The sequence below is a fragment of the Varanus komodoensis genome, unplaced genomic scaffold, assembly GCF_004798865.1.
Source record: "Varanus komodoensis strain SLA01 unplaced genomic scaffold, ASM479886v1 scaffold118, whole genome shotgun sequence".
Lineage (NCBI taxonomy): Eukaryota > Metazoa > Chordata > Lepidosauria > Squamata > Varanidae > Varanus > Varanus komodoensis.
This window is the reverse complement of record NW_025335339.1, coordinates 408,566-432,568: the sequence shown is the minus strand read 5'-3', so window position 1 is coordinate 432,568 and position 24,003 is coordinate 408,566. Positions and strand designations below refer to the sequence as shown.

Here is a 24,003-nt window from a genome sequence, read left to right as displayed (position 1 = left end):
AGCCAGGGGGTCTGTCCTCGAACTGAGGGAGCACACGGGAACCTGGGTCTGGCAACAGCAGCCTGCAGTCAGCTGCAGTGGTCAAGGCCCAGGGTCTTCCAGCAGGGAAGCTCCTACGATCCTATGGTGTGGGGGCTTTCCCCTGGGTAAAGAGAAAGGATGACAAGGTCTCTCTCCCTCTCATACTACCCCACCCCAGAGTCTTCAGTTACCATCCTAAAAATAGAAACATAGAAACAAAGGGAGTCTGAAGGGGTCCCCTGGGCCAGCTAGTCTGACCCTCGGCTCCAGCCAGCTCTGCTCATGCCATCCCCAACATGTGGGGTCCAATCTTTCCTTGAACACCCTCAGTGATGGGGCCTCTAGCACCTCCCATGGAAGCCCATTCCATATCCAAGGGGCCCTAACCGTCAGGAAGTTCTTCCCGACATCCAACCTGAAGCCCAGTTCCTTGAGCTTTGCCCCACTGGAACCCATCCCACCCTCCACTGCAGGGAAGAACAGCTCACAGCCCTCCGCCACATGACATCCCCTCACATAGCTATAAGTCGCTAAAAGATCCTATTTGAGTCCCCTTTTCTCCAGCTTGAAAAGACCCAGTTCCTTCAATCTCTCCTCATAGGCATCCCTCCCACTCGGCTACCGTTCTTGGGTCCCTGTACTGAACCTATTCCAACCTAGCCATGTCTCTCTTATAGTGTGGAGCCCAGAACAGGACACAGTATTCCAGTTGTGGGTGCACCAGAATTGTGCGGAGCAGTATCAACACCACCCTAGATCTGGAAGCCACACTTCTGGCTCTGCAACCAAGGGTGGCGTTCGCCCTCTTGGCCACCGCATCACACTGCTGGCTCATGTTCAGCCTGCAGTCGACCAGCACCTTGAGGTCCCTTTCACCAGTGCTGCTCTCCAGCCACTTGTCCCCCATCCTGTACCCGTGACACCCATGATGGCCGGTGCTGGCCAAGCCAAGATGCTCCCGCTGGGTGCCGCTGCCTCTCCCACTCCCCCCTACTCAGAGAAGTGTCTGGAGCAAGGGCGGCCCAAGCAAGAGAGCCGGGGCCTGGGCCGCTTTAAGAGGGCATTTTGGCAACCCAGGTGTGACTGATGGGTGCAACAAGGACGGTGCCCTGCCGCACCTCCGGTCAGCGCCTGCGGTCAGTGCCGCCAGCATCCATGCAGGGCCCACAGGGGGCCTCGTGGGCAGCCAGTGCCCCGCCCCGCCCCCAGCCAGCCAGCCCGCCCGCCCTCCATAGACTTGCTATCCACCAAATCAACCCACAGGTCCTCTCAGCCCTTTTGCTTTGCCAGACCTGCATCGGCAGACCGGCTCCCACCTTCCCTTCCCCGGCTCCCTTGCTGCTCTCCTGCACTCCCCAGGCTTATTTGGCCTCTCCCTCCACTCTGCTGCAGCCTCCACCACGGGCTCCAAAAGGGGCACTCATGGCTGCCTGGCTTGTTTGGCAGGGCCCCATGGAGACTTTCCACAACGGGTGGGATGCCATTGCCCAGCAAGAGGCAGCGGCATCACTGAGCACATGATCTGATCTGATCTGATCTGATCTGATAAGCTCTGCTCAGCGTGATCCCTCTCTTTTGCCCCACGTGGCATTTTCCACCTCCACTCCCTGTGGGGGATCGGGAGTCAAGCTATGGCCTTCACATCCCCGCAGCAGGAAAGGGAGGCTTGCTAGTGCATTATCCAAAGCATTTGGCTCAACCAGACTCGGCACCAAGAATTTCACCAGCTGGGTAAGCAGGCAAACATTTGGGCACGCAAGGAGAGTGGGGAAAGGACCCCTCTCCAGTCGGTGCACGTATTTCCATGCCTTCAGTGAATAAGGGAAGCAAACAAGGGACAGAAGCACCCACTTATCTTGGGGTACGGAGACAGACGCTGCCCAAACATATCTGAACTATTAACCTCAACCAGAGAGCTCCCGTGCAGGGCAGAACACTCAGAGCCTTGAAATGCTGCATGCGTGGCAAAGCTGAAGGCAAGCCCCTTCCCAGTCCCTTGGCCAGGGCCCGACAGCCCGAGCAGGAACGGGGGCAAGAAAGGATCCGCCCGCAGCTGCCTTGCGGCTCCCGCTCTCCTCTCGCATCCTCAGTGCAGCCGCTGCACGCTGGCCTGAGGAAAGGGCGCCTCCCTTGTGGCGGTCCTGGGGACACTCCTGGAGCAGCCCCGGAGCCCCATGCCGGCCTTCAGACACCAGCAGTGAAGGGCACAGCTCTCTGGTGACGACAGCCGAGTGGGCCACTTGGTACTGCCTGGATGGGGTGGCCTCTTCTTCCTCTCAGTCCAGGCCTCACTCCCAAGCTTAGTTCTCTGGCCCTGGAGTGCGGCTGGAACACGGAGAACATTCAGCCGGCATGGTTTCACTCAGTCACCCAGCAGCCCGGCTGTTCTCACGAGGAAAGAGGCTCCTGGCCCCATCCCACACACAGGCCCGAGGAGAGGGGAGACATTCCGATGCTTCTGTCTCGGGAACAAAGCAGCCGCTGTGCCACGGCACTGGGCAAATTCCAGCCACCGTTTCCAGTGCCAAGGAATCCTGCCACGGCCTGGGCCCCCCGGCTCCATTCCCCCTCCCCATCCCAGGTGGCATGGAGCCCGGCCCCTTGAGGCCTTCCTGTTCCTGGCGAGGCCCGCCCTGCCTGCCCCCGCACGAGAGCAAGAGGCACGGCCCACAGCCGTGTCACGCTGAGCTCTGTGTGGCACGGCGAACGTGAGGCGACCCCGCCACCTCTGAACCTGCAGGCTGGCCAGACGTGTGGAGAGGGCTCTCCTTCCGCCACACGCAGCCGCCCCGGCCCGTCGTTGCCAGGCAACTCCTCCTGACCAAGGAGGCGACCTCAGGCTCCTCCTCGGAGCCCCTGGGGCACCCGGCACCATGGGCAGCATCTCCCTGCAGCCTCTGCCATGAAGGCCCAGCAGCCCCTCCACCTCCCCTTCTGAGCACGAGTGCAGCTAAGCACTCGAGGGGGCCAGAAAGCGTGTGCCCGAGGCCGGGGTCCCCACCCACTGCCTCGTTCATGGAATGAAGAAGGCTTCTTTATTCACTGCATTTCTCTACCACCCCATTGCCCAAGGCCCTGTGAACAGTGCCGCCAAGCTCCTCTGGGGGATGTTTATCTTCTGGGTCCCAGATTCTGTGGCTTGCACGAAACTGACCTCCATGGTGTGTGGTGGTGTGTGCGGGGTGGGGGTGGGGGGCCTGCACAGGCGGAGCAAGGCCCCTGAGGGCATGCAGCCTCTGCCAGCGGAGGAGCTCGCTGTTGGACTAATAGTGGTGACCCTTGAAGGACAGGCAGGAGATCTCATCATGCTGCAAATACCTGGAGTTTTAGGAAAGCGCAACACTGATAGCGTGCAGAAGCAAGATGTGTAAAAAACATAGAGAACAGGCTTAGGGAGGTGTAAAAACGTGCATTCCAGGTAGATGAAGGTTTATGTGCAATGCAGGAGACAGGCAGCCCCACTAACTGGGAAGCTCTCCTGCCGCTGCGGGATGCGTTGTGGCAGCGGCTGCTTTTCTCGACAGTGCTGGAGAAGGCAGGCAGGCTGGGCTTGCATTGGGCCCATTAAGAGGAGAGACAGAGGGGAGCAGAGTTGCTCCCAAGGTGTAACCGGGAGAAAGAAGTGCGAGGAGTGCCTCAGAAAGCTAAATCTGTCCCTGGAAAGAGAGCTGCTGAGGTGTAACTTTGTTTACATGCATAGAGGGAGGGAAGCAGCCTATGGAAAGGGGCAGTGGAAGCTCCTGGGAGGACAGAGAATTGCAAGTCCTGTGCACAGCTGCTATGCCCCGCTCAGGACGGCAGGTTCCGGAGGCTGCACAGGTCAGCACAAAGGGGGGAAGCGGGGCTTGCCTGCCCATGACGCCAAGCTCAGTCCAGAGAGCAAAGGCAGCCCCAGCAGGATGGGCCCCTCTGTCTTGAAGAGCCCGGGAGGCCAGTAGACGGTGCCAAGATTGCCTGTCTCTCCCCATGTGCTTCCCACGCTCTCTCCTGGCTCCGCAGAGGCCTTGTGTCGAGGCGGGGCCCTGCAGCACCTGGCAGGACTTGTCACACTAGCCCTGGATTCAGTAATTTACTATTTTAGTTTACCACTTTCCCAAAAGGGTTCAAATGCATGCCACACAGCCAAAAAATAAATCCATTTAAACATCAGGCGGAGCAAATGAACACTGGTGCACACAGGATCCAGACTAATGCTCAAGTGCTGGAAGAAACTATACTCAGCTGGGCTTACTTCTGAGGAGGCTCATGTAAGCATGCAGTGAGTCAAACACCAGGCAAATCCTGACATCAGTGGGAGCAAAGCACAACCAGCTTTCCCGAGCTCCAATGAGATGTCATCAAGCATGGACATGGTGCTGGTGCTTGTGAAGCCAAGGTGCTGCTCCAAATAGAAACACAGAGACAGAGCGGGTCAGAAGGGGTCTCCCAGGCCATCTAGCCTGACCTCCGGCACCAGCCGGCTCCACCATGTGCACGTCCAGCCTCTCTTTGAACACCCTCACCGATGGGGCCTCAACCACCTCTCGTGGAAGCCCATTCCACACCCTCGGGGTCCTAACTGTCAGGAAGGACTTCCTGGCATCCAAATTGAACCTGGGTTCCCTGAGCTTTGCTCCGTTGGAGCGCGTCCTGCCCTTCTTTTTGAATGTCTCTAGTATGGGAGAGCCCACCACCTCTCTAGGCACCTGGTTCCACTGCTGGCTCATGTTCTGCCTGCAGTTGACCAGCACCCCGAAGTCCCTTTCACAAGTGCTGCTCTCCAGCCACTTGTCCCCTAACCTGTACTTATGACACCATTTCTTGCCCTTATCCACAAGGAACAGCATCCCGCTGTCTCCCGCCCACTTCCATAGTCTGTCCCAGTCCTTCTGGATCTGGAGTTCCTGCTCTGCAGTTGTGTCGCCGCCCCCATCGCCAGCCTCCATGCCAGGGCCATGACTTTTCCCTTCCAGCACACAGAAGTGCAGGGAGCTTTCCCAGCGGGACTGCCCAGCCCTGGGGAGTCAGCTGCTGAAGGTCTTCCAGAAGAGCGGCCGCTGCTCGCGTGGGTGGCGATGGGGTGGGATACCCTCATACCAAGAGCACAACAGCCGCCCTGTGAGCAGAGCAAGTCTGCGAGGGAGCCAGCAAAGCACGGAAGAATCACGGCTTGTTCGGAAGGTCAGCAGCCAAGCCCTTCCGTAGGTGGCCAGCAGCAGATGGGAAAGGGCAGCTTGTGCCATGCAGGTCTGGAAGAGCCGCCGCACCAAGCTGCCTCTTGCCGTGCGGCAGCGGGATGTGCTGACCCCCCGGAGCAGAGCCCCAGCGAGGGCCGTCAGGAAGGCCCCAGGCCCTGCTCAAAGGCAAAGGCAAAGGCGCTCCGAAAGGGCAACCACATGCCATGCCCTGGGATTCCACCTCCTCCTCCCCGTGAGCGATGGTGCAAGTCGGGAGGACACGGAGAGCTCTTCGTCTCGGCCGACACACCAGGCCACATGCCACACAGCAACCCTGCGTAGTTGTGCCGCCTGCCCACCCCCTGCGCACAGCTGGGAGAGAAAAACCAAAAGGAGTGTGGCTGGTCGGCTGACAGGCTAGTCCAGGGTTCCCTGTGCTCGAGTCACCATTTGTAGAGCATCTGGACCCGGCTTGCTCCAGGAAGCTGAGATGAGGTTGAGGCCAGGCTTCTCTCCTGTGTTTACGGACTGGAGGCAGCTGCAGCTATGTCGGCCAAGGCTGGGCTAGAATTTCCCAGAGGCTGCTGCAGTCCGTACGGAGGAAGGGCAACATGGCCCAAAAGCCCACAGAGCACCTTTGCCGTACTCTGCAGCCCAAACTTGCCACCTGCTGCCTCTGCCTCCATTTATTTTTTCAGCAGAAAGTGTTGCAAGAGCCATCATCACCTCTCCCTCACACAGTGGACGTGGAGGCTCACCCTGCTGGCTGGGGGCTGGCACACCCTCACACGACATCTTGCGGCCCCTACCACCACCTATCCCCCCTTCTCCACAAAGCAGCATGGGAAAGACTGGTGCTGAAGCACTGCATCTCCAGTCAGGCAGATGGCAGAGAGCGGGTGAAGCCTCCACCTGAATCCATGGAGTTGAACAAGCTGCCTGGGAGGGCAGACCACCCAGGGCAGTCTGGGCAAAGGGAGGTGAAGCCAGAGGAGGGCGACTTTTGACCGGGAAAGGGCAGCAGGGAGCAGGGATCTTCCTGGTGGCAGAGCCATCGGGTACCGACGGGGCAGGGCAAGGGGCTGCCTGTGTGGCTGCGGCCAGCGGTGCCCAGCAGGGCCCCCATTCCCCCCCGCGCCCTTTCAGAGATGAGCAGCAGGCCGCATGGACATGGCCCCCACTTGCTGGGGGGCACACACAGGTGGCTTCTGCCTCCACCAAGAGTTCCTCCCGGAGCTGGAGAGAGGCAGGTTCCCGCACTTTTATCTGGGAGAGAAGCTGGTCTCTGCTGCCAAAAATAAACACCAGTGTTCCACAAGCGCGCTCCAAGCACACCAGCTCATTAGCAATGCGTCTCGCTTGGCACAGGTCCCACACCTTCCAGCTCATTATAAATATGCAGTTGCTGCTGGCTCTACCCCAATCATCCCTGCAATCAGAGCTTTTAATTAGGTTAATTAAATTGTATCAAACCTCGCAGGGACACAGTTCCCTGATGCTGATGAGCAACCAAAACAGACCTCAGCTCCAGCTCTAACGAAGAGAAGCTGCCCGCCCCGCCACAGCTCATGAGAATGCATGAGCGGGCAGCCGGCTCCCTCCGAAGGCCGCACAAGAGCAGCTGGGAGCGCCGGCCCGGCCTGGCCCGGCCCAGGGAGGGCAACCCGGACTCTTGCCACCAGCCAGCCAGGGCTGGCCCCAGGCCCAGCCTGGTGGGCGAGGCAGGAGGCCGGGCCAGTGCACCTCCCACAGCCCCACAGGGCACTCGATTTATTCGGGCTGAACACGTCCAGACAGAGAAGCCTGATGCCCCGATGCCCCCACAGACGCCCCCACTCTGGACCTGGCTGGCGAACCTGTCGCCTCGCCCTCTGCATGTGCCAGGGAACCTGCACCGTCTAGCAGCTGGGACCGAGGCAGCTCCCTGGGAACCTGAAGGCGCCGTCATCCAGCCCTTCCTGCCGCTCGGCAAAAGGGAGGCAGCGCGAGGGGGAGCCACGGCAGCAACAAGCACTTGAGAAACTGCCTGTTCTGCCTGCTGCTGTAATTATCTCCACCTGCCTATCGCTCCGGGTCAGAGGTAGGGCTGAAGGACCCCCCCCCCCCCACCAGGCACTTGAAGATGGCCTTGTGCAAAGAACGGGAAGGGAGAGCTGCACTGCCTGGAGGAGACACGCTCCCAGGGACCCCCCTGAGCACCCCGAGCAGGACAGGCCTGGAGACGCACGCAGGATCTGCTCCCACTCCCCAAGGCCCAGGCCTCACAGGTCAGGGAGGCAACTCCTCCTTTCACAAGGCACATGGAACAGAGGTCAAGAAAATGCAGCACCGCACCTCCGGAGCCCTTCTCGATGCGTGCGAGGACACTGGACTCGCCTTCCCACTCTCCACCTTCGGTGCACACACAGGTGCTGAATGGCGGCCAGCTGCCGGAAACAGAGCTGCTCCGAGCAGGAAGCATTGCGCAGCTGATGCTGGCCATGGCTGCCTCCCAGGGCCTGCGCCTCAGCTTCCGCTGGAGCGCTGTGGCAGCAAAGAGGGAGAGCGAGTGACAGATCTCCACACTCCTCTTGAAGCAACATCAGGGCAGGAGTGACAGATGGGCCAGCACAGGCTGACAAACGTGCGGCCTCCCAAGCCTGGCCATCAACCACACGCTCTGCTCCATTCCTGAACTCCCGGAGCCCAGCCTCCACCCGCCCTGTGCTGCCCACAGGCAACCCAGCCTAGGTGAGTGCCAGTATCTGAGATTCAGGCTGAAGACTTGCCAAGTGAGTGGGGCAAGGCCCCCCCCCCCACAGGCTCAAAGCCATTTGCTTCATGTTTTCACTTCTTAAAAACAAGAAATGGGGCTGGAGCACAGCTTTGCTTTTATCCGATTTCTGTACTTCACGCTTTCCACTCCTTTTTGCCACCTGCCCAGGCAGCTTTGGCTATTAGGTGGTACAGAATGCCAGCAAATAACCACTGAGGCAAAGGAAGGCCATCTTCTCAAGGGAAGCCTCTGTGGGAAGAGCTCTGCCTAGAGCACCTGCTGCAGCAAAGGGGGACATCGCCAACCAGCAGTGAGAGGGAGAGGCCTTTTCCCACAGGCCACAAGGGCAGCCTCCGTACCTTCTGGCTTGAGCACACCTTTATGCACAGCGGGGCTTGGTGTCCTGCCACAGCAGGGGCTGGACTGGAGGGCCTCTATGGCCCCTTCCAACTCTACTGTTCTATGATCTTAGGATTCTTCTGCTCTCGGAATAGGAGCGGAGAAGGCAAGGCAAGCAAGCCATCTGGACCAAGCACAGATCCCACAGAAGGGAGCCCATGCCAGTCCCAGGGGAGGCCGACCTGCCCCACGAGCCCAAAACGACACTAGGGCAACCAGAAATCAGTGCTCGGCCCCTGCTCCCATGGCCTTCTGAGCAGCACCACCAGCTGTGGAGCAACACTGCCACCTGCTGGCCCTCCAGGACTAGGCTCATCCTTGGGCCAGCAAGTCAGCACCGACGGGCCAGAGCCCAGAAACAAACAGGAATGCACGTTTGGGCTACTCTTCCCTGCCATCGCGCCATCCCTTTGGGACAGCGCCAAAGCCATGAAGGCAAATCCAGCTGGAGGCCTCCTTTCCCTCCCCTGGGCCAGCAACAGTGCACCCAGGACAGAGGCAGCCGTCCTGAAGCAGAAGCCGTTCCATCGGCCGAAAGGGGAGAGCTGCTGCCGGCCGGTGGCTACCTCTCCACACGCCCCTCTGATCAGCTGCCAGGAGGTGCCCCCAGATTCCACCATGCCCCTTCAGCAACATCTTCACGTATACGCACAGCAGTCAAGTCAATCAGCAGAAGGGACTTCCCCGCTGTTTGCAGCTCTCTGCCTGCCCAACAACAAGAGCAGAAGGGAAGTTTCTCTGCAGACACGGCACTGCCTGGCAGTACCAATGAAGGGCCACGCACACAGAGGACGGGAGGGCAGGCAGGCAGGATCTGCAGGACGTGTTTATTTGAAGAATACAAAACTGCAGTGGACTCCAGCTGCTCGTGCAGTTGAAGCCGCATGGGGACAGAGTCCTGCAGAGCAGGAGGAGGCAGGGGGAAATTGCTCCGGAGCAATCAGCGTTTCCGCCTGAACTGGAATTTGTAAATAGCTGGCTGGTTCACCGTTTCCTTCTTCAGCTTCACTTTCTGAGTTTTGTCCTGCAGTGGAGGCAGAAGGAAGTGAGTCTTTTCAAGCCATCCCTCTTCCCAAACAGTTCCTGCTGCCTCAGGCACAAAAGCCTGTGCCCGGGCTCCACGAGAGGCGCCTGCGTTCCGGTGTGCTGGCCTGGGTAACTGCCTGTGCAGCAGGCCCCATGGCTTTTCCCACAGCCAGGGCCTGCGATTCCCAGAGGCCCGTGCCCCCACCCCTGCCCCCCCAGAAGACTGAACCAGACAGCTGCAGAGCGACCACAGCCCTGGCCCCACATGAGAACAGCTCTGCAGTCAGGCAATCCTGATCCGCCACCCCAAGGATATGCAGCTGCTGCAGCTCCAGTGAGGAGCCAAAAAAAGGCGGAACCACCCAGGCCCCTCACCAAGAGATCCTTCCGGGTCTGGAGCTTCTGGGCGATGATGAACATTTTCCGCTCACGCTCAACACGCTGCTGCAGCAGGTTGTACTGACTTCTCCTCTGCTGGGCTAATTTCTAGAGACAGAAAGGCGAAGTTGGGCTGTTGCAGGAGACAGACGTACGCCTGCAAGGGGATGCCTGATCCTCCCAAGTGGGGGTCTCGCCTCTTCCACGCTGAGGGGGCATCTCTGATTTCTTTACTTGCTGAAGCTTCCCTGAATCTCCTCCTCCTAACTCAAAGACTCAGCTGACACGGTGTGAGGAGGACGGGAAAATCAGCTGCTGGCTGCAAAGGAAGTGGCCGGCAGTCTGCTGCGGGCAGCTCCCTCAAGGCCTCGTGTCAGGACCAACAGCAGCCCTTTGATGGGCAGATGCTTCAATGGATGGTGTGTGTGCACAGAGACCCGCAAGGACAGAGGGGAGGGTTAGGGTCTGGAAGCACTCCAGGCCTCCCATTTCACCAGGCACCGAGGGCGTTTGGGCTGGGCTGGCTCCCCACTGCACCTGGCCCCCAGCCGCGAGCCCCAGCATGACAGAGCACTGCCGCGCACAGCCATCTCATGGCAGGAGTGCGCTAATCAGCACTAGCCTGCAGGACGGATCCCAACTTGTTCCGCCTGCAGAAGAAGGTGATGCAAGTCTCCTGAAAAGGGGAGAAGCCACCTGTCTGAACTGGCCCAGGGACTTCAGTGGGAAGCCTGAGGAAGGGTGGGAGCCTTATCCGCCATCTCCTCCAGCTAAGCTCGTCCAAACGGCATTCGCATTCTTCTGCACTCAAGTTGCTCCACGTTGCTCAATGCAGACACAGCCTGGTGCAAATATTTCTGCTACTAGGTACGAGCTTCCCACAGCCCAGACAGGAGACAGCGCCAAGTCAAGTCTCCAGCTGAGCTGCTGAAAGCTGCCTGGTCTGCTGCTTTAGACAGGGAGGGAGCAGGAGCACCTTCTGTGAAGCACTGGGCTGCAGGTGGTGGCGGGGAGGCACGTTTCAGTTCTAACGACGTTGTTCTCAGCTGTCAGTCAACTCCAGGTTCTGAGCAGCCCAAGTAGTATGAATGAGCTTAGCAGGGCAGTCCTCAACATTCTTTGTCGAGAGACCAGTCTGCTTATTCCTGTGTTCCTGCTCCAAGTCATTTCTCTGCCCCTGATGCATCGAGAATACCTTTACTCCTCTCTGCACTACGAGACTGAACGAACGCAGAAGCCCATGGATCTTTTACTCCGTTACAGGCACGCTCCGATTAGCTGGCCAATAAGCATCTGTACAGACCTGCAACTGAACAGGTGTAGTGGTCCCCTGAATGCATTCCTTCTTCAGCGTTTCAAGGGTTGGACGGTTGTATACTCTGCCCACCAGCTCGGGAGCAGTGTTCAGGTGGGTAGCAATGTCAAATCTTTGCACTAGAAAAGAAAGCCTCACTTAAAGAATGTATATCTGTGATTCTAGCTAGGTTAGAACCAATTCAGCACAGGGTCATAAGGATGGTAACCATACTGGGGATATGTCATATGAGATAAAATTGAGAGAGCTGCGTCTCTTTAGCCCGGAGGAGACTCGGAGGGAATCTTATAATGACAGACGGGTATGTGAAGGGGTGTCACACGGTAAAGAGTCGTGACCTGTTCTCTGCAGTGGAGGGAAGGACACAGTCCAATGGGACTGCTCAAGGTAGCAGGTTTCAGGTTGGGATGTCAAGAAGTACTTCCTGATGTTAGGAGCCCTAGGATATGGAATGGGCTGCCAAGGGATACGGTGGAGGCCCCATCGGTGAGGGTATTCAAGAAAAGATGGGACAGCTGCACGCTGGGTATTACATGAGTGCAGCTGGCTGGAGCCAGGGGTCAGGCTAGATGGTCCAGGAGGCCCCTTCTGACTCACTGTGTTTCTACGTATGCTGCCCTGCTCCCATCTAAAAAGTCTTGCAGACAAGCCACGAGGCAGTCCCCAGCCCTGGGCATACGCTTGAAAAAGGAACACACTGCACAAAATAAAAGGCATGGGAGGCAAAAAGAACACAAGATGGCCCAGGCATCAGTCCTCAATGCCACCTGGTTCTAGAATGACTGCAGAGGGAGAAACAGAGACAAGGGCTGTTTTGCTACCTCTGCTACCTGTAGCTGCCCAGCCCCTTGGATAGTGTGGCAAGGTAACAAAAAACCCACCTCCCCCCATGCACCCTTCATGCAGCCAACCAATACAAGCAGGCACGCCTTTACCTTCCTTCTTGGTGTCAAAAAAGAATGTATGTCTGTTTGGCTGTTTCCCTTCAGCTTCCAGCAGGTGGAGCTCCGACTTCAGCCTTTCAATTTTCTGAGACCCAAAAAGTAGTAACAGAATAAAATCATTAAGCTTTTGCTGGAAAGCACAGAAGCGCTAAGAGGGGCCAGAGCTCAACAATGTCCGTGCTGCAAGAAGGTCCAGTCCAGGCACCCTGGGCAAATGTGTGGGTGATGGAGAAAAACTCCCTCCTTGCAGTCAGGAAGGGCTGCTTCCAGCCAGAACAGACAATCCTAACCTCCATGGGGCACACACTGCAACAGGGGCTTTCTACCTGTCCCAGAGGCCAATTCGGAAACCCTATGCATAAAATGTATGATCCGAGAACCACCCTCCTCACCAAGCCCAATCGGCCCCATTGAGATGACAGCAGAAGCACGGCAGTCGTTCGTCCGCTTAAGAGGCTGCTGGCTCTGGTGAATAAGCCACGCCAGGAACAGCCACACTGCTGTGGGGTAGGAGTCTTCTCCGTTCTCAGATGCAACCGTCCCTCAAGCCCCCAAGCATCCAAACATGCTTCTCACAATGACCAGTGTGGTCTCTCCACAAACCCAGTGCACAGCATCCTTCCCCCTTGCTTGAGGGCCGCTTGTAAAGGAGGGCAGCCCTAGTCACCTGGGCAGTCCTTGTTCAGAGCTACTATTTTACCAGGCAAAATCATAAGGATCAAGCCTGTGTTCACACTGGCCTTTGACCTCATTTGCACACCTGGCATATGGAAAGAGCACTTGACTCTCTGCCCCTCATTTGCTTGAAAAGCTCAGACACTGCCCAAAAGGGAATGGGTATGCTTTGCAAACAGCAACCCTCCCCCACAACGAAACAGGAGAAAAGAAATACACAGTGCAGTGCCAACCTGCAATACTCCTCTCGATATGTAAAGTGCGGCAGCCAAGCAAGGGCGCATCATGGCGGATGGGAGCCTCCTGCACCGCAAAGAGGCCTGCTGGAACCACCAGGCAAGACCGTGCTGAGAAGTCAGGTTTAACACGCTCCCTCCCATGCCATCTTGGAGACTTCACGCTCGGTCCTCTCACGCCTGGGCTGCACAAGAGCCCATCCCGCCTTAGCAAGCCTCCAGCAAGGAACCATCATCGAGAGCAAAGCACCTTGCTGCTTCCTTGCCCACCTGGCCAGGAGGGCACTTTCTGCAAGGCCGACTGCAACACAGGCGTGTGGACAGTGACCCACTGAGGCTGCAGCTGGGGAAGAGCTGACCTTCCCTCCCTCCTGTCTGCCTGTTGCCCATATACCACGCAGTAACAAAAAGTGACACACACATTTAGTATCACATTTTAAAATCACTGGCATAGTTGCCACTGAAGTTCAGCCTCACATCAGCAAGCACCGGGAATTAGCCCTGCACACCATCCAGAGAGATGCTGGCCAGGGAGCCCGGTGAAGCCCCTGGGGCCAAGGGGGAGTCCTCGAGGAGGAGAGGAAGTCTGACCTTGACTTCAGCTACCCGCTTCATTTCAATGTATTTCAGATCCTGTGTCCTCATCAGCTTCTGCTGCTCCAGCGTGGTTTCTTCTTCTTGCTGTTTAATCACATGGACACCATCCTGTGAGCAAGTAAATACACACAATGAGTTCAGGAAAAAACCGTAGTGCTGATGCTGAAAGAGGGAAAGAGCCAGGGAGATTTACCATGACATGACCAAACATTTTGTGGCTGGGCTACAACCCAGGAATGGTTGGGGGTGAGCAAGTTGACAAACATTTGATTCCTTTATGGGATAAAAAAAAAAATCCACAGGTAGCCAAGCAGCAAATCATGGGCAATTGTTGAGTTAGCTTCAAGTTGTTAATTGAATACAGAAGTGATGAGCGCACTGGAGGCAACGTTCTCATTCCCAAAAATGCCTGGGTTAAACAATCCAGGAATTAGTGTGACAAGCAAACCACCTCCTGGCCTCCCAGTGAGATGTAGGACACATTGGAAAGATGGACCCAAATGGAGAATGGAGCACTACCTCCCAGTCAGACCAGCCATGAAGTCCTCCAGCAGAAGCCATCCAGAACCATTCCCCAACCAAAATCTGCCAGCACAGCCTCCTCCAAGAGTAGCCTCACCTCCGTTTAGGCAAAGACTGTACCACAGCTCAGCCTTAGTGCCCACTACTCAACTGACAAGGCTGGCCACACCACAAGAGCATAACCATATCATATGCGTTTGTTAATTGTCTGACCATGTTTGTAACTTGAGCTTTGATACAAATTATTTTTTTAACTTCTAAACTGAAATTTCCTCATGGAAGACAGGGGAAGGGCCAGATGAGAAGGGCTAATGCTGTCCCTGTCTACAAGAAAGACAAAAAGATGAAGGTGGGAACTATAGACCAGTTATTCTGACATCAATCCCTGGAAAATGATAAAACACCTCAAAGACAATGCAGTAATTATTAGAAGCCAACATGAATTTCTCAAGAACAGGTCCTGCCAGACTGATTTCATTTTAGGGCTAGGTAACTTCCCAAATGGACTGTGGGCATGGTGTGGACATAATCTATCTAGACAAGCGCAGCCTTTGACAAAGTGCCCCATGACAGCCTGATTACCAAGCTAGCAAAATGGGCCAAATACCTCAACCATCAGGTGGATCCACAATTGGCTGCTAGCCTGGACTCAAGGAATGCTCATCAGTGGCCTGCTCTCAGACTGGGGAGAAGTGAAGTGATATGCTGCAGGTTCTGCCCTAGGAGCAGCACTCTGCAGCATTTTTATTAATTATGTATGTGAGGAAGTACAAGGAAAGATGCTTCCTCTTTGCAGATGACACAAATGACAGATGCACAACTGTAGACGACTGTCATCTGAATGGGACACTGCAACTTGGTGTCCTGCAGCAGCAGGGCTGGACCTGCTGGCCCCTCCCAACTCTACTATTCTGTGACTCCTTCCGATAATTCCCCTTCCAACCTTTCAAATTTACAAGTTTTTCACATGCAAATAAGCACTCAACATTTATGTGCTGTTTCAAGTCACAAGTGCTGTTTTAACTCACAAGTCTGAAGTGCACATGCATATTAGGTCCCCTGAAGTTCAAGTTCAAGGTTAAAAGTGAGTGATCCCAAGAATAATTGCTTGCTGTAGCTGAGCAGTATCAGTAAGGCACTGTTGAGCAACTTAAAGCTTCCTCCTGGAAAATGACCCAGTCGGCTTCCTTTCTTTCCACTTTCTGAATTTGAGCAGTCTTGTTAGGAACATTATTTCACTCCTTTCATTAGCACATGGAGGGCCATTACTGATGGAGTAGATTTGTCAAAGTCAGCTCAGATATACACAGTAGCACCTCGGCTCACAAATGCCTCAGTTCATGACCAAATCAGGTTGCGAACAGAAATTTCAGAAAAATGTTGCCGCAGGTCGCGAACCCTGCATTGGGTGACGATCGCGAGCAGCCCACCTTCCCTGCGCGGGCATGACTGCGGTTGTGCTGGGGGGGGGGGGGGAGATGGCCGCAATTCTGCCCGTGCTCCCTGCCCGAGTGAACCTGCAATCGCGCCAGCCTCCCTCATGCACGCCCGTGATTGTGTGCGTCTCCCCCCACCCCCCACACAATCACTGGGGGAGGGAAATGGCTGCAATCTTCGTTGTCCTTTGTCACTTTGCTTCAAATTTTTGTGAGTAAATTGACCCTTATGGGGAAATTTGACTCGGCTCACGACCAATTTGGGTCACAACCAGAGTCCTGGAACGGATTAAGTTCATGAGCCAAGGTACCACCGTATATAGCTACCGAACTATGGTATGTGTTTGGCAAACTAGCAAGAAGCCAAAGGACCACCCATACAAGCCAAATGCTCAACAGCCCTGCTTTCCAAGGCACACCCTCACCTGAAGCTGCACACGGGTCATTCTGAAATAGAATTCGTCAGGATTCTTCTCCTGGGCCTTCCTGCGAAGTGCCCAGAGCGCATTCTGCTTCTTGTGGTAGTCGCTGAAAGGCACCGAAACACATCATCAGCACAGCCTTTTTAGACAAAAAACTCCACAGCTGAACTCTGAGCTCTTTTTTCCATCTGAGGGTAGAACAAATTACTATCCACGGCATCAAGAGAAATTCCACAGATAATCTGGGGAGCCGTGTTCCCTCCCTGCCCCCACCAAAACAGGAACCACCACATTTGAGATAGTTGTATTTTGCCATTTAACATTACATAAGTAACAAAGCACCCTGCACAGCAAAATGAGCAGACTGCAAAACCTAAAATGCAGTCTAACATTTTCAGTAGCTGCATTTGTTGTTTCCCTCAAGTTATGTCCAGAAACTGACTAGGAAGATGTTATCAAATAGATCCAGATTCTCAGAATGAATCGACTGTTCCTATCCATGACTTCTTGTGAAATGGAAACTGGTTAAAAAGAAAGCAGAATGCAGGTCAGTTCTTAAAACAAAAGTGGAGTAAACAGTGTGGTTTTCCAAGGAACTGTATCGAAACTTGTTCCGTGAACAGTGAGGTGGTCAATATTGGGGATGACACCAAGTTATCCACAGTAGTTAAAATAACAAAGGATGGTGAGAAGCTCCAAAAGGCTCTCTCCACACCGGATAAATAAGATTGCAAAACGGTAAATGCAACCTTATATAATTCACCCCAAAATGACAAAAGTTGAAACTTTTTCCACCGGCTCCAGTGCCCATAGGCACTGGGGTTTACGTTAGCCTCAGCGGACAGGAGAGGGGCTGCTAGCCCGTGTGGCCCGTTCTTCCACAGCTGAGGGAGGCCGGCGGGGCGGGGAGGCGCCTGCTGCCCCCGGGAAGGCCTGCCCCGGCTGGGCGCCCACGCGGGCTCCGCGCCGCGAGCACCGGCCACTCACTCGGCCCGGCGCTTGTAATCCTTCTTCTTCTCGAGAATTCCCAGGCGCTTCCGAGCGGCAGGCTGCGGGGAGACACGAAGCGGAGCGGGTGAGCGGTCGCGAGGCGGCGCGGCGCGCGCGGGAGGCCGAGGGGCGCCCGGCCGCGGCCGCCGAGCGCTTCAGCGGGGCCCCTCCAGGGCGGCCCCCGCGCCGGGCCCATCTCGCGCCAGCAGCAGCGCCGCCCCGGCCGCGCGTGTCGCAGCGGAGAGGCTGGGCCGCACGGGCGCCTCGGCCCACGGCTCCCGGGCCGGGCCGGGCCGGGCCAGCACACGGGCGGGCGGGCAGGCGGGCGCTCCCGGAATCCCACCTGGGCGCGCTCGCGGTGCTCGCGCCGGCCGGCCTTGGCCGCCTTCTCGAACGCCGCCGCCATGCGAGCCACCCGGCGCTCCCGGCGCGTGACGCCGCTTCCGGCCCGCGGACGCACGCGGCGCAGAGGGGCCTCCGCAGCCGGAGGCAGCGCCGCGCCCGCGCGGGAGGCCGCCCCTTCCCCGGTGGAGCGCGCGGGGCTGCGGGCGCGGCTCCCCCGGCTAAAGCGGCGCTCCGGCCAGGGTTGCGTGCAGGAGAGCCGCGGGGGGTCGTCGTATTGGCAGGGGGCACCGGGAGCTGATTCTCCGGGAGGCGGAAACAAGATGCGAGGCGATCTGGATAGGCTGGAGTGGTGGGCTGGAAGCAAAAGAGGAACATGCGGCAGGGGCAAATGCCAAGGTTTCCACCTAGGAAAAAGAAAGCAAATGCGTCCTCAACAGTACTGGAAGTGCGGAGGATCTTGGAAGTGTAGATTACAAGCTGCACAGGACTCCACAATGTGATTGATGTAGCCGCTAAAACAAAAACAAATGCTCTTTTAGGCTTCATTAAAAGAAGGATAGCTCCGAATCAGGTAAGGTCCTGGTTCCCCTCTATTCAGCACTAGTTAGTCCGCATCTGGGATACTGTGTCCAGTTCTGGGCACCACACTTCAAGAAAGATGCAGACAAAAAGAGTTCAGAGGAGAGCAACAAGATGATCAGGGGACTGGAAACAAAGCCCTGTGAGGAAAGGCTGAAAGAGCTGGGCATGTTTAGCCTTGAGAAAACTGAGGGGAGATAATGATAACGAGCTTAGGTTACAGGAAGCCAGATTCCAGCTGCACACCAAGAGAAACATGTTGATTGTTAGAGCAATGCAGCAATGGAACGCATGACTTGGGGAGGCGGTGGGCTCTCCGGCACTGGAGGCATTCAAGAGGCAGCTGGGCGGCCCTCTGTGAGGGATGCATTCACTGGAGTCCTGCATTGAGCAGGGAGCTGGATTTGGCCTTACAGATCTTGTCCAGCTCTACAAAGCTGTTACACTTTGAGCACATCATACGAAGGTAGGACTTCCCAGAGAAGACAATCTGCTAGGGAAAGTCAAAAGCAGAAGTAGAAAAGGAAGACCAAATAGGAGTTGAACCCCATACTGAAAATCACAGCCTTGAACTCACAAGAACCAAGCAAGGCTACCAAAGATAGTGCATTCTGGAGTGTATAGGGTTGCCATAAGTTGGGGGTGAGTTGGCAGCATGCAACAACACATTTTAGAGAAGCCCTCCCACGTATCAGTTAGCAAAGTGCCATCTTGTGCGCCACCTGCAGCCCCCGTTGAGAAAATGATAGGCATAATTAAATCAGCAGGCCAGCAGAATTGGAATGGAGCCTCAGCAAGCTGCGCTTGGCACCTCTGCATCCAGGTGGGCAAGAGAGTGGCTTATGTTTTAAAATAATCTTTTCAGTGTGACCACTGCTTCTATGGCAAGGAGAAAAGAAAGATTCGAAGTGCACAGGGGACACTGACTTTTGACATCCAGGAAGAAGCAAGAGTGTCATCCATTGGAGAAAGATAGATTGCCTCAAAGGGTTTGTCTCCTCATTTGCGCTGAATCCAACCCTCAGTGTGTGGTTGTCCAATCTTACCTTGAACACCCTCATTGATGGGACCTCAACATCTCCCTTGGAAGATCCTTGTATTGTTGTAAGCCGCCCTGAGGCTTCGGCGAATGGGGCGGCATAGAAGCTTTCTAAATAAATAAAGACCATTCCACCTCCTAGTGGTCCGAACTGTCAGGAAGAACTTTCTGACATCCAACCTGATGGATCACGGCTCCGTTCAGCTGGGTGCATTGCACGGTGGTTGTGCTGGTGAAATACACTGGCAAAATCATGGCACTGGGAATGCTGCTCCTGCCTGCGTTGTGCCAGGAGTATCCTCTGCAGCCTGCCCTCACTCGGACTCTTAGCTGTTGTGCACCTGTGGCAGTGAGGCATTCACCATGGCCAGGCCAGGCGCAGATGGCCGCATGGAAGGGTAATCACAAATCTCGCGTGGGAGCCAAAGAAGCAAAAACACTTTCTGGTTATTTTCATACCCTTTTATTCACTATTCACTTTAAATTGTTTATATACCACTTCCATTTTAAAAAATCCTGAAATGTTTCCAACAAATTAACGAGCACACTGCTATTAAGGCTTTGTTACTGTCTGGGAAAAGCAAAGGAAATCATGTTGGGCTGCATAACAGGATCGGTGGTGCTTGTGTGGTGCACAGAGGAAGTCATTCCAGAAGTGGGGCCAGTGCAGAGAAGACCTGTTGCTGCCAATAAAGCTCTATAGGTTGTGGTGTGGATAGCAAAGCATTTCCTGGGAATGATCACGATCTATATAGAGAGAAATGATCTGGTATGTCATTAAAGGCTGATTCTCAGGCATAATACTTGAAACTGGCTTGGTAGCTGAGGAGCAGCCAGTGCAGAACCTTCAACACAGCCCTGCTTAGTAGCCCCATTGTGCCAGCTGCTGCTTCTGAACCAGCCCTAAGACACCCCCACAGAGTGCGCCACTAGCCTAATTGTAAGATTATCACTGTGCCGATCACCTGATTGGGCTATATCTGTTGAGAAGCAAGTGCCACTGACATACCAGCTTTTGCTGGTAAATGATGCTCCATCCTGGAGATCAGGTGAGTTGCTAAATGCACCTTCAGGGCTGGTCCAACATCATCATTATTATTATTATTATTATTACTACTATTAGAACATTTCTGTGCCGCCCCTTGCCAAAGCCTCGGGGTGGCTTACAACACAATAAAATACAATACAAAAATAACAATATAAAATTAAAATTAATAATATAAAATAAATAAAAAATATAAACGATATAAAAGAAGTTAGAAAAGAAAAGAAGTCGCCCTGGCCAGATAAATAAGTAAATATTGTTAACAATTAAAATGACGTTTAAATAAAAAGGTCTTCACCTGGCGCCAAAAAACAAATAACGACGGCGCCAGGCGGACCTCTCTGGGGAGCACATTCCATAGATTGGGCGCCACTGCAGAGAAAGCCCTCCTCCGAGTACCTACCCTCCTAATTTCTTTCACGGAGGGTTCCCGGAGAAGGGCCTCTCCCGCAGATCTCAAGGGGCGGTCGGGCATATATGGATGTAAGCGCTCCTTCAGGTAACCAGGTCCCAAGCCATTTAGGGCTTTATAGGTCATAACCAACACCTTGAATTGGGCCCGGACTTCAATGGGAAGCCAGTGAAGCTGTCGGAGGACTGGAGTCATGTGAGCATAACGCCCCGTCCCCGTCAGCAACCTGGCAGCTCTATTTTGCACCAATTGAAGTGTTCGGACCGTCTTCAGGGGAAGCCCCACGTAAAGTGCGTTACAGAAGTCAAGGCAGGAAGTCACCAGCGCGTGTGTCACCGTCGCCAGGCAGTCGTACTCCAGGTAGGGGCACAGCTGATTAATCAGCCGAAGCTGAAGGAAGGCGCTCCTCGCCACCGCTGTCACCTGAGCTTCCAATGAAAGCTCCGGGTCGAGGAGTACTCCTAAGCTGCGGACCTTGTCCCTAAGAGGGCGTGCAACCCCATTCAGGGCCAGGTCAAATCCACCCTCTCCGAAGCCCGATCCGCCAACCAACAGGACCTCCGTCTTGTCTGGATTGAGCTTCAGTTTATTGGCTCTCATCCAGCCCATTACCTCGGCCAAGCACCGGTTCAGCACAGCCACTGCCTCACCTGGATTGGTGGAGAACAAGAGGTAGAGCTGGGTATCATCAGCGTACTGATGATTCCGCAGCCCACACCTCCTGATGACCTCTCCCAGCGGTTTCATGTAGACGTTAAACAGCAAAGGGGACAAAATGGACCCCTGCGGAACTCCATGGCATAGCTGCCATGGCGCAGAGCCATAGTCCCCCAGCACCACCTTCTGGAACCGGCCGTTGAGATAGGAGCGGAACCACTGCAAGGCAGTGCCTCCAACCCCCAATCCCGCTAGCCTATCCAGAAGGATACCATGGTCGATGGTATTGAAAGCCGCCGAGAGGTCCAGAAGAACCAACAGGGATGCACTCCCCCTGTCCTTCTCCCTGCACAGGTCATCGTACAGGGCGACCAAGGCAGATTCAGTACCGTTCCCGGGTCTGAAGCCGGACTGAAATGGGTCCAGATAAACATCCAAGAACAGATAGAAATGTAGAAACAGAGCAAGTCAGAAGGGGCCTCCTGGGCCATCTAGTCTGACCCCCGGCTCCAGCCGGCTCCGTTCATGTCATGCCCACCATGCGCCAGTCTTTAGGGTGTAAATGGCAGCCTACCACTGGGTGAGAGGGGTCTGCCCTTCAGTATTGTGAAGCCTTGTCCAAGATGTGCATTTCTCTTCATTGCTATATTACCTCACAAAACCTCAAGACTCCAACTTGCCTGCTGCCTTGGAAGCAGGCCTCCTTGAGCTCCACAGAAGTCCGCAGGAGCCTGTTTGGGTGCTCCAACAGCAACAGGGACATGGAGCACTTGAGTGTCTGAACGTCTTGTGAGCTACAAAGGCAGCAATGTGACCATCATACTTTTGACAAGTTCTACCGTGCTTTTTATGCCCCTGCCTCATCACATGGCTACTCTTCTGGAGATTGGCCAAGCTTTTATCCCAGAGCTGAGCAGACATGGTTTAAGAAGCTGGCACAATGCTAATTTCAAACCCAGAGCAAGATGCAGGTTGTTGATGGCAGAGGAACAGGGAATAGGCTCAAAAAACACTCTCTGTTTGAATAATTCTCAAGAAAATGCAAGGGAACAGCTCAATCCTGATATTTACTCGGATGCAAATTCCACCATATTCAGTGGCACTTGCCTTAAGGTAAGTATGCAGTAGGCTTAGTCTTGAAGCTGGGACCCTAAATGTGCTTCCTAAGCTCACAGATAAAGGACAGAGCTTAAAGGAGCCAAGGTAGGAATACATGTGACCCCCACAGTGCTCTCATTCTTTCTGGCAGTACGCCCAGAGGGGCATCACCTGCCTGCTCATTTCTCCCCAGCAAATCTCCCTGACACTCGGAATGTGACTGTTATTTCTGAACGTGACGAAAAGGCCAGGCAAGGGGGGCCCATTTGATGCAGGGCAGTCACGCAAGTCACGGTGGCTGTTGGCACCATGTGCAGGGTTTGGCCACTGGAGACTTGGCAGCACTGAGGCCTTGTGGAGCCTGTCAACCCTTACTAGGGGTACCAGGAATGAGGCCTGCTCTAAACAGTAAAATGGGCTTACCCCTTCAAAGGAAACGTACAAAGAAAGGGCCGTTGCGTAGCTCAATTTCCACTGGCAAAAGGATGCACGATAAAGCACAAATTCGTTTGCAGAGTGCCTCAAATTTGTGCGCTTGATTTGTTGATTTCAACAAAAGAAAATTTTCTGCAGGCACACCACTGAAATGTATTGATTGAGTGCCTTGATTGATACCCACCATCAAAAGTGCACTTAAGGCAGCTAACAGTAGGAAAACCAAGATTAAAATAAATGCCATTATACAACTGGATTAACTACCATTTAAAAACAGAACAAGAGGGCACAGCCCAAGACCAGCTTCCGCAAGACCAGCACAGACAGACAGAACAGGAAAGGAGCCCCCCCTTCACAGGAAGTGCCAGAGCCCAGGAGCAGGCACCAGGAAGGCCACTGAACCAGCCTCTGACGGCAGTGGGACCACAAGGGTGGCTTAAAGCACAGCACAAGCAGCATTTTGGATTGTGCCAGAACTTCCACAGGCATGCAGTGGGTTGTAATCAATGCACATGGGACTGTGACCAGACCAGATACAGGAATGGGCAGAGTTGCGGCCTTTGCTGCAACTGTGCACACACAATCTGGGCTGCCACCGCGGCCTTGGCATTCAGGAGCAGTAGCAGGCCTCACATGCACCTTGAGGTCAGGGGAATGCAGTCCCGCTCGGCACAGGCTGGCACTCCCTGAGCACTTGAGTCTGCCTGGAGTAGACTGTATCACTGCCATCAGACACCAGCATAGAATGGCAACACCTTCCTTTGACCATGATGGAAAGGGTTTGGAGTGAGAGGCAACCCCAAACGAAGGGCTGGGTTGAAAGTTTCTTGCACATTTGAAACCCTTCTCAATGTGATAAAAGAAACTGCCTTTAAAAAGAAATGCGAGGGAGAATTGTGAGACACTGTCATGGCCTAGGCTTCGGGATCCTTGTTGTGCTAAGCATTCTGAACGGGGCTTGCCAAGGGGGGCGCACAGCAGTCCTGCCCTGCATTGCGGAATCGTTGCTCCGGCAGCCCGTGGCCTCCTGGGTTCCCTACATGGTTCTTCCCCACGCCCTCCCCTGCAAAAACAGGCCGCTCTGCAGACTTTCCCCAGATGTTCTTCGCCCGTTTTGGGGGTGGTTGTCCCCATTCCAGAAATGGCGCGTTCACACTGGGCAGGGAAGGCCAAGGGCCGTTCACGCACGTGGTGCTGCCACGCCGTTCCTGCTCTCCGGCCGAGATGGCGCTGGAGCTGCCCGGCGCGCCTCCGGCGGGTGCCGGCTGCGGTCCCGAAAGCGCCCCGGCAGCGCCAGCATGGCCGCTCCGCCGCAGACCAGGCAGTGGCGCCCGGGCCGGCACAAGCGGTCGCCGGGACCCCGCCGGGCACCTCTCCTGCCAGGCGCTCGGGCGGGGCGGCGGGGGCGAGGGCGCCCGCCCGGCCCATTCTGGGAAGGCCTGCGGATTGCCCCGCCCCGGCCCCGGCCCCGTGGGCCGCCGCTCCGCCCTCGGGAGGGCCAGGCGGGCGAGGCGCTCCGGG

The 24,003-nt window shown here is 55.4% G+C and overlaps 1 protein-coding gene across 1 annotated transcript; it reads right to left on the bottom strand.

Moving 5' to 3' along the window:
• Positions 1–9,139: 9,139 nt before the first annotated feature.
• UTP11 (UTP11 small subunit processome component) lies at positions 9,140–17,312 on the bottom strand. The gene is made up of 8 exons (XM_044421354.1): positions 17,216–17,312; positions 16,870–16,931; positions 15,886–15,988; positions 13,497–13,610; positions 11,986–12,079; positions 11,039–11,169; positions 9,733–9,843; positions 9,140–9,355 (listed from the first exon to the last, which is right to left on the bottom strand). Exons 1-8 carry the CDS (start codon positions 17,276–17,278, stop codon positions 9,272–9,274), a joined length of 762 nt encoding a protein of 253 aa, XP_044277289.1. The 5' UTR covers positions 17,279–17,312; the 3' UTR covers positions 9,140–9,271.
• Between the last annotated feature and the right edge of the window lie 6,691 nt (positions 17,313–24,003).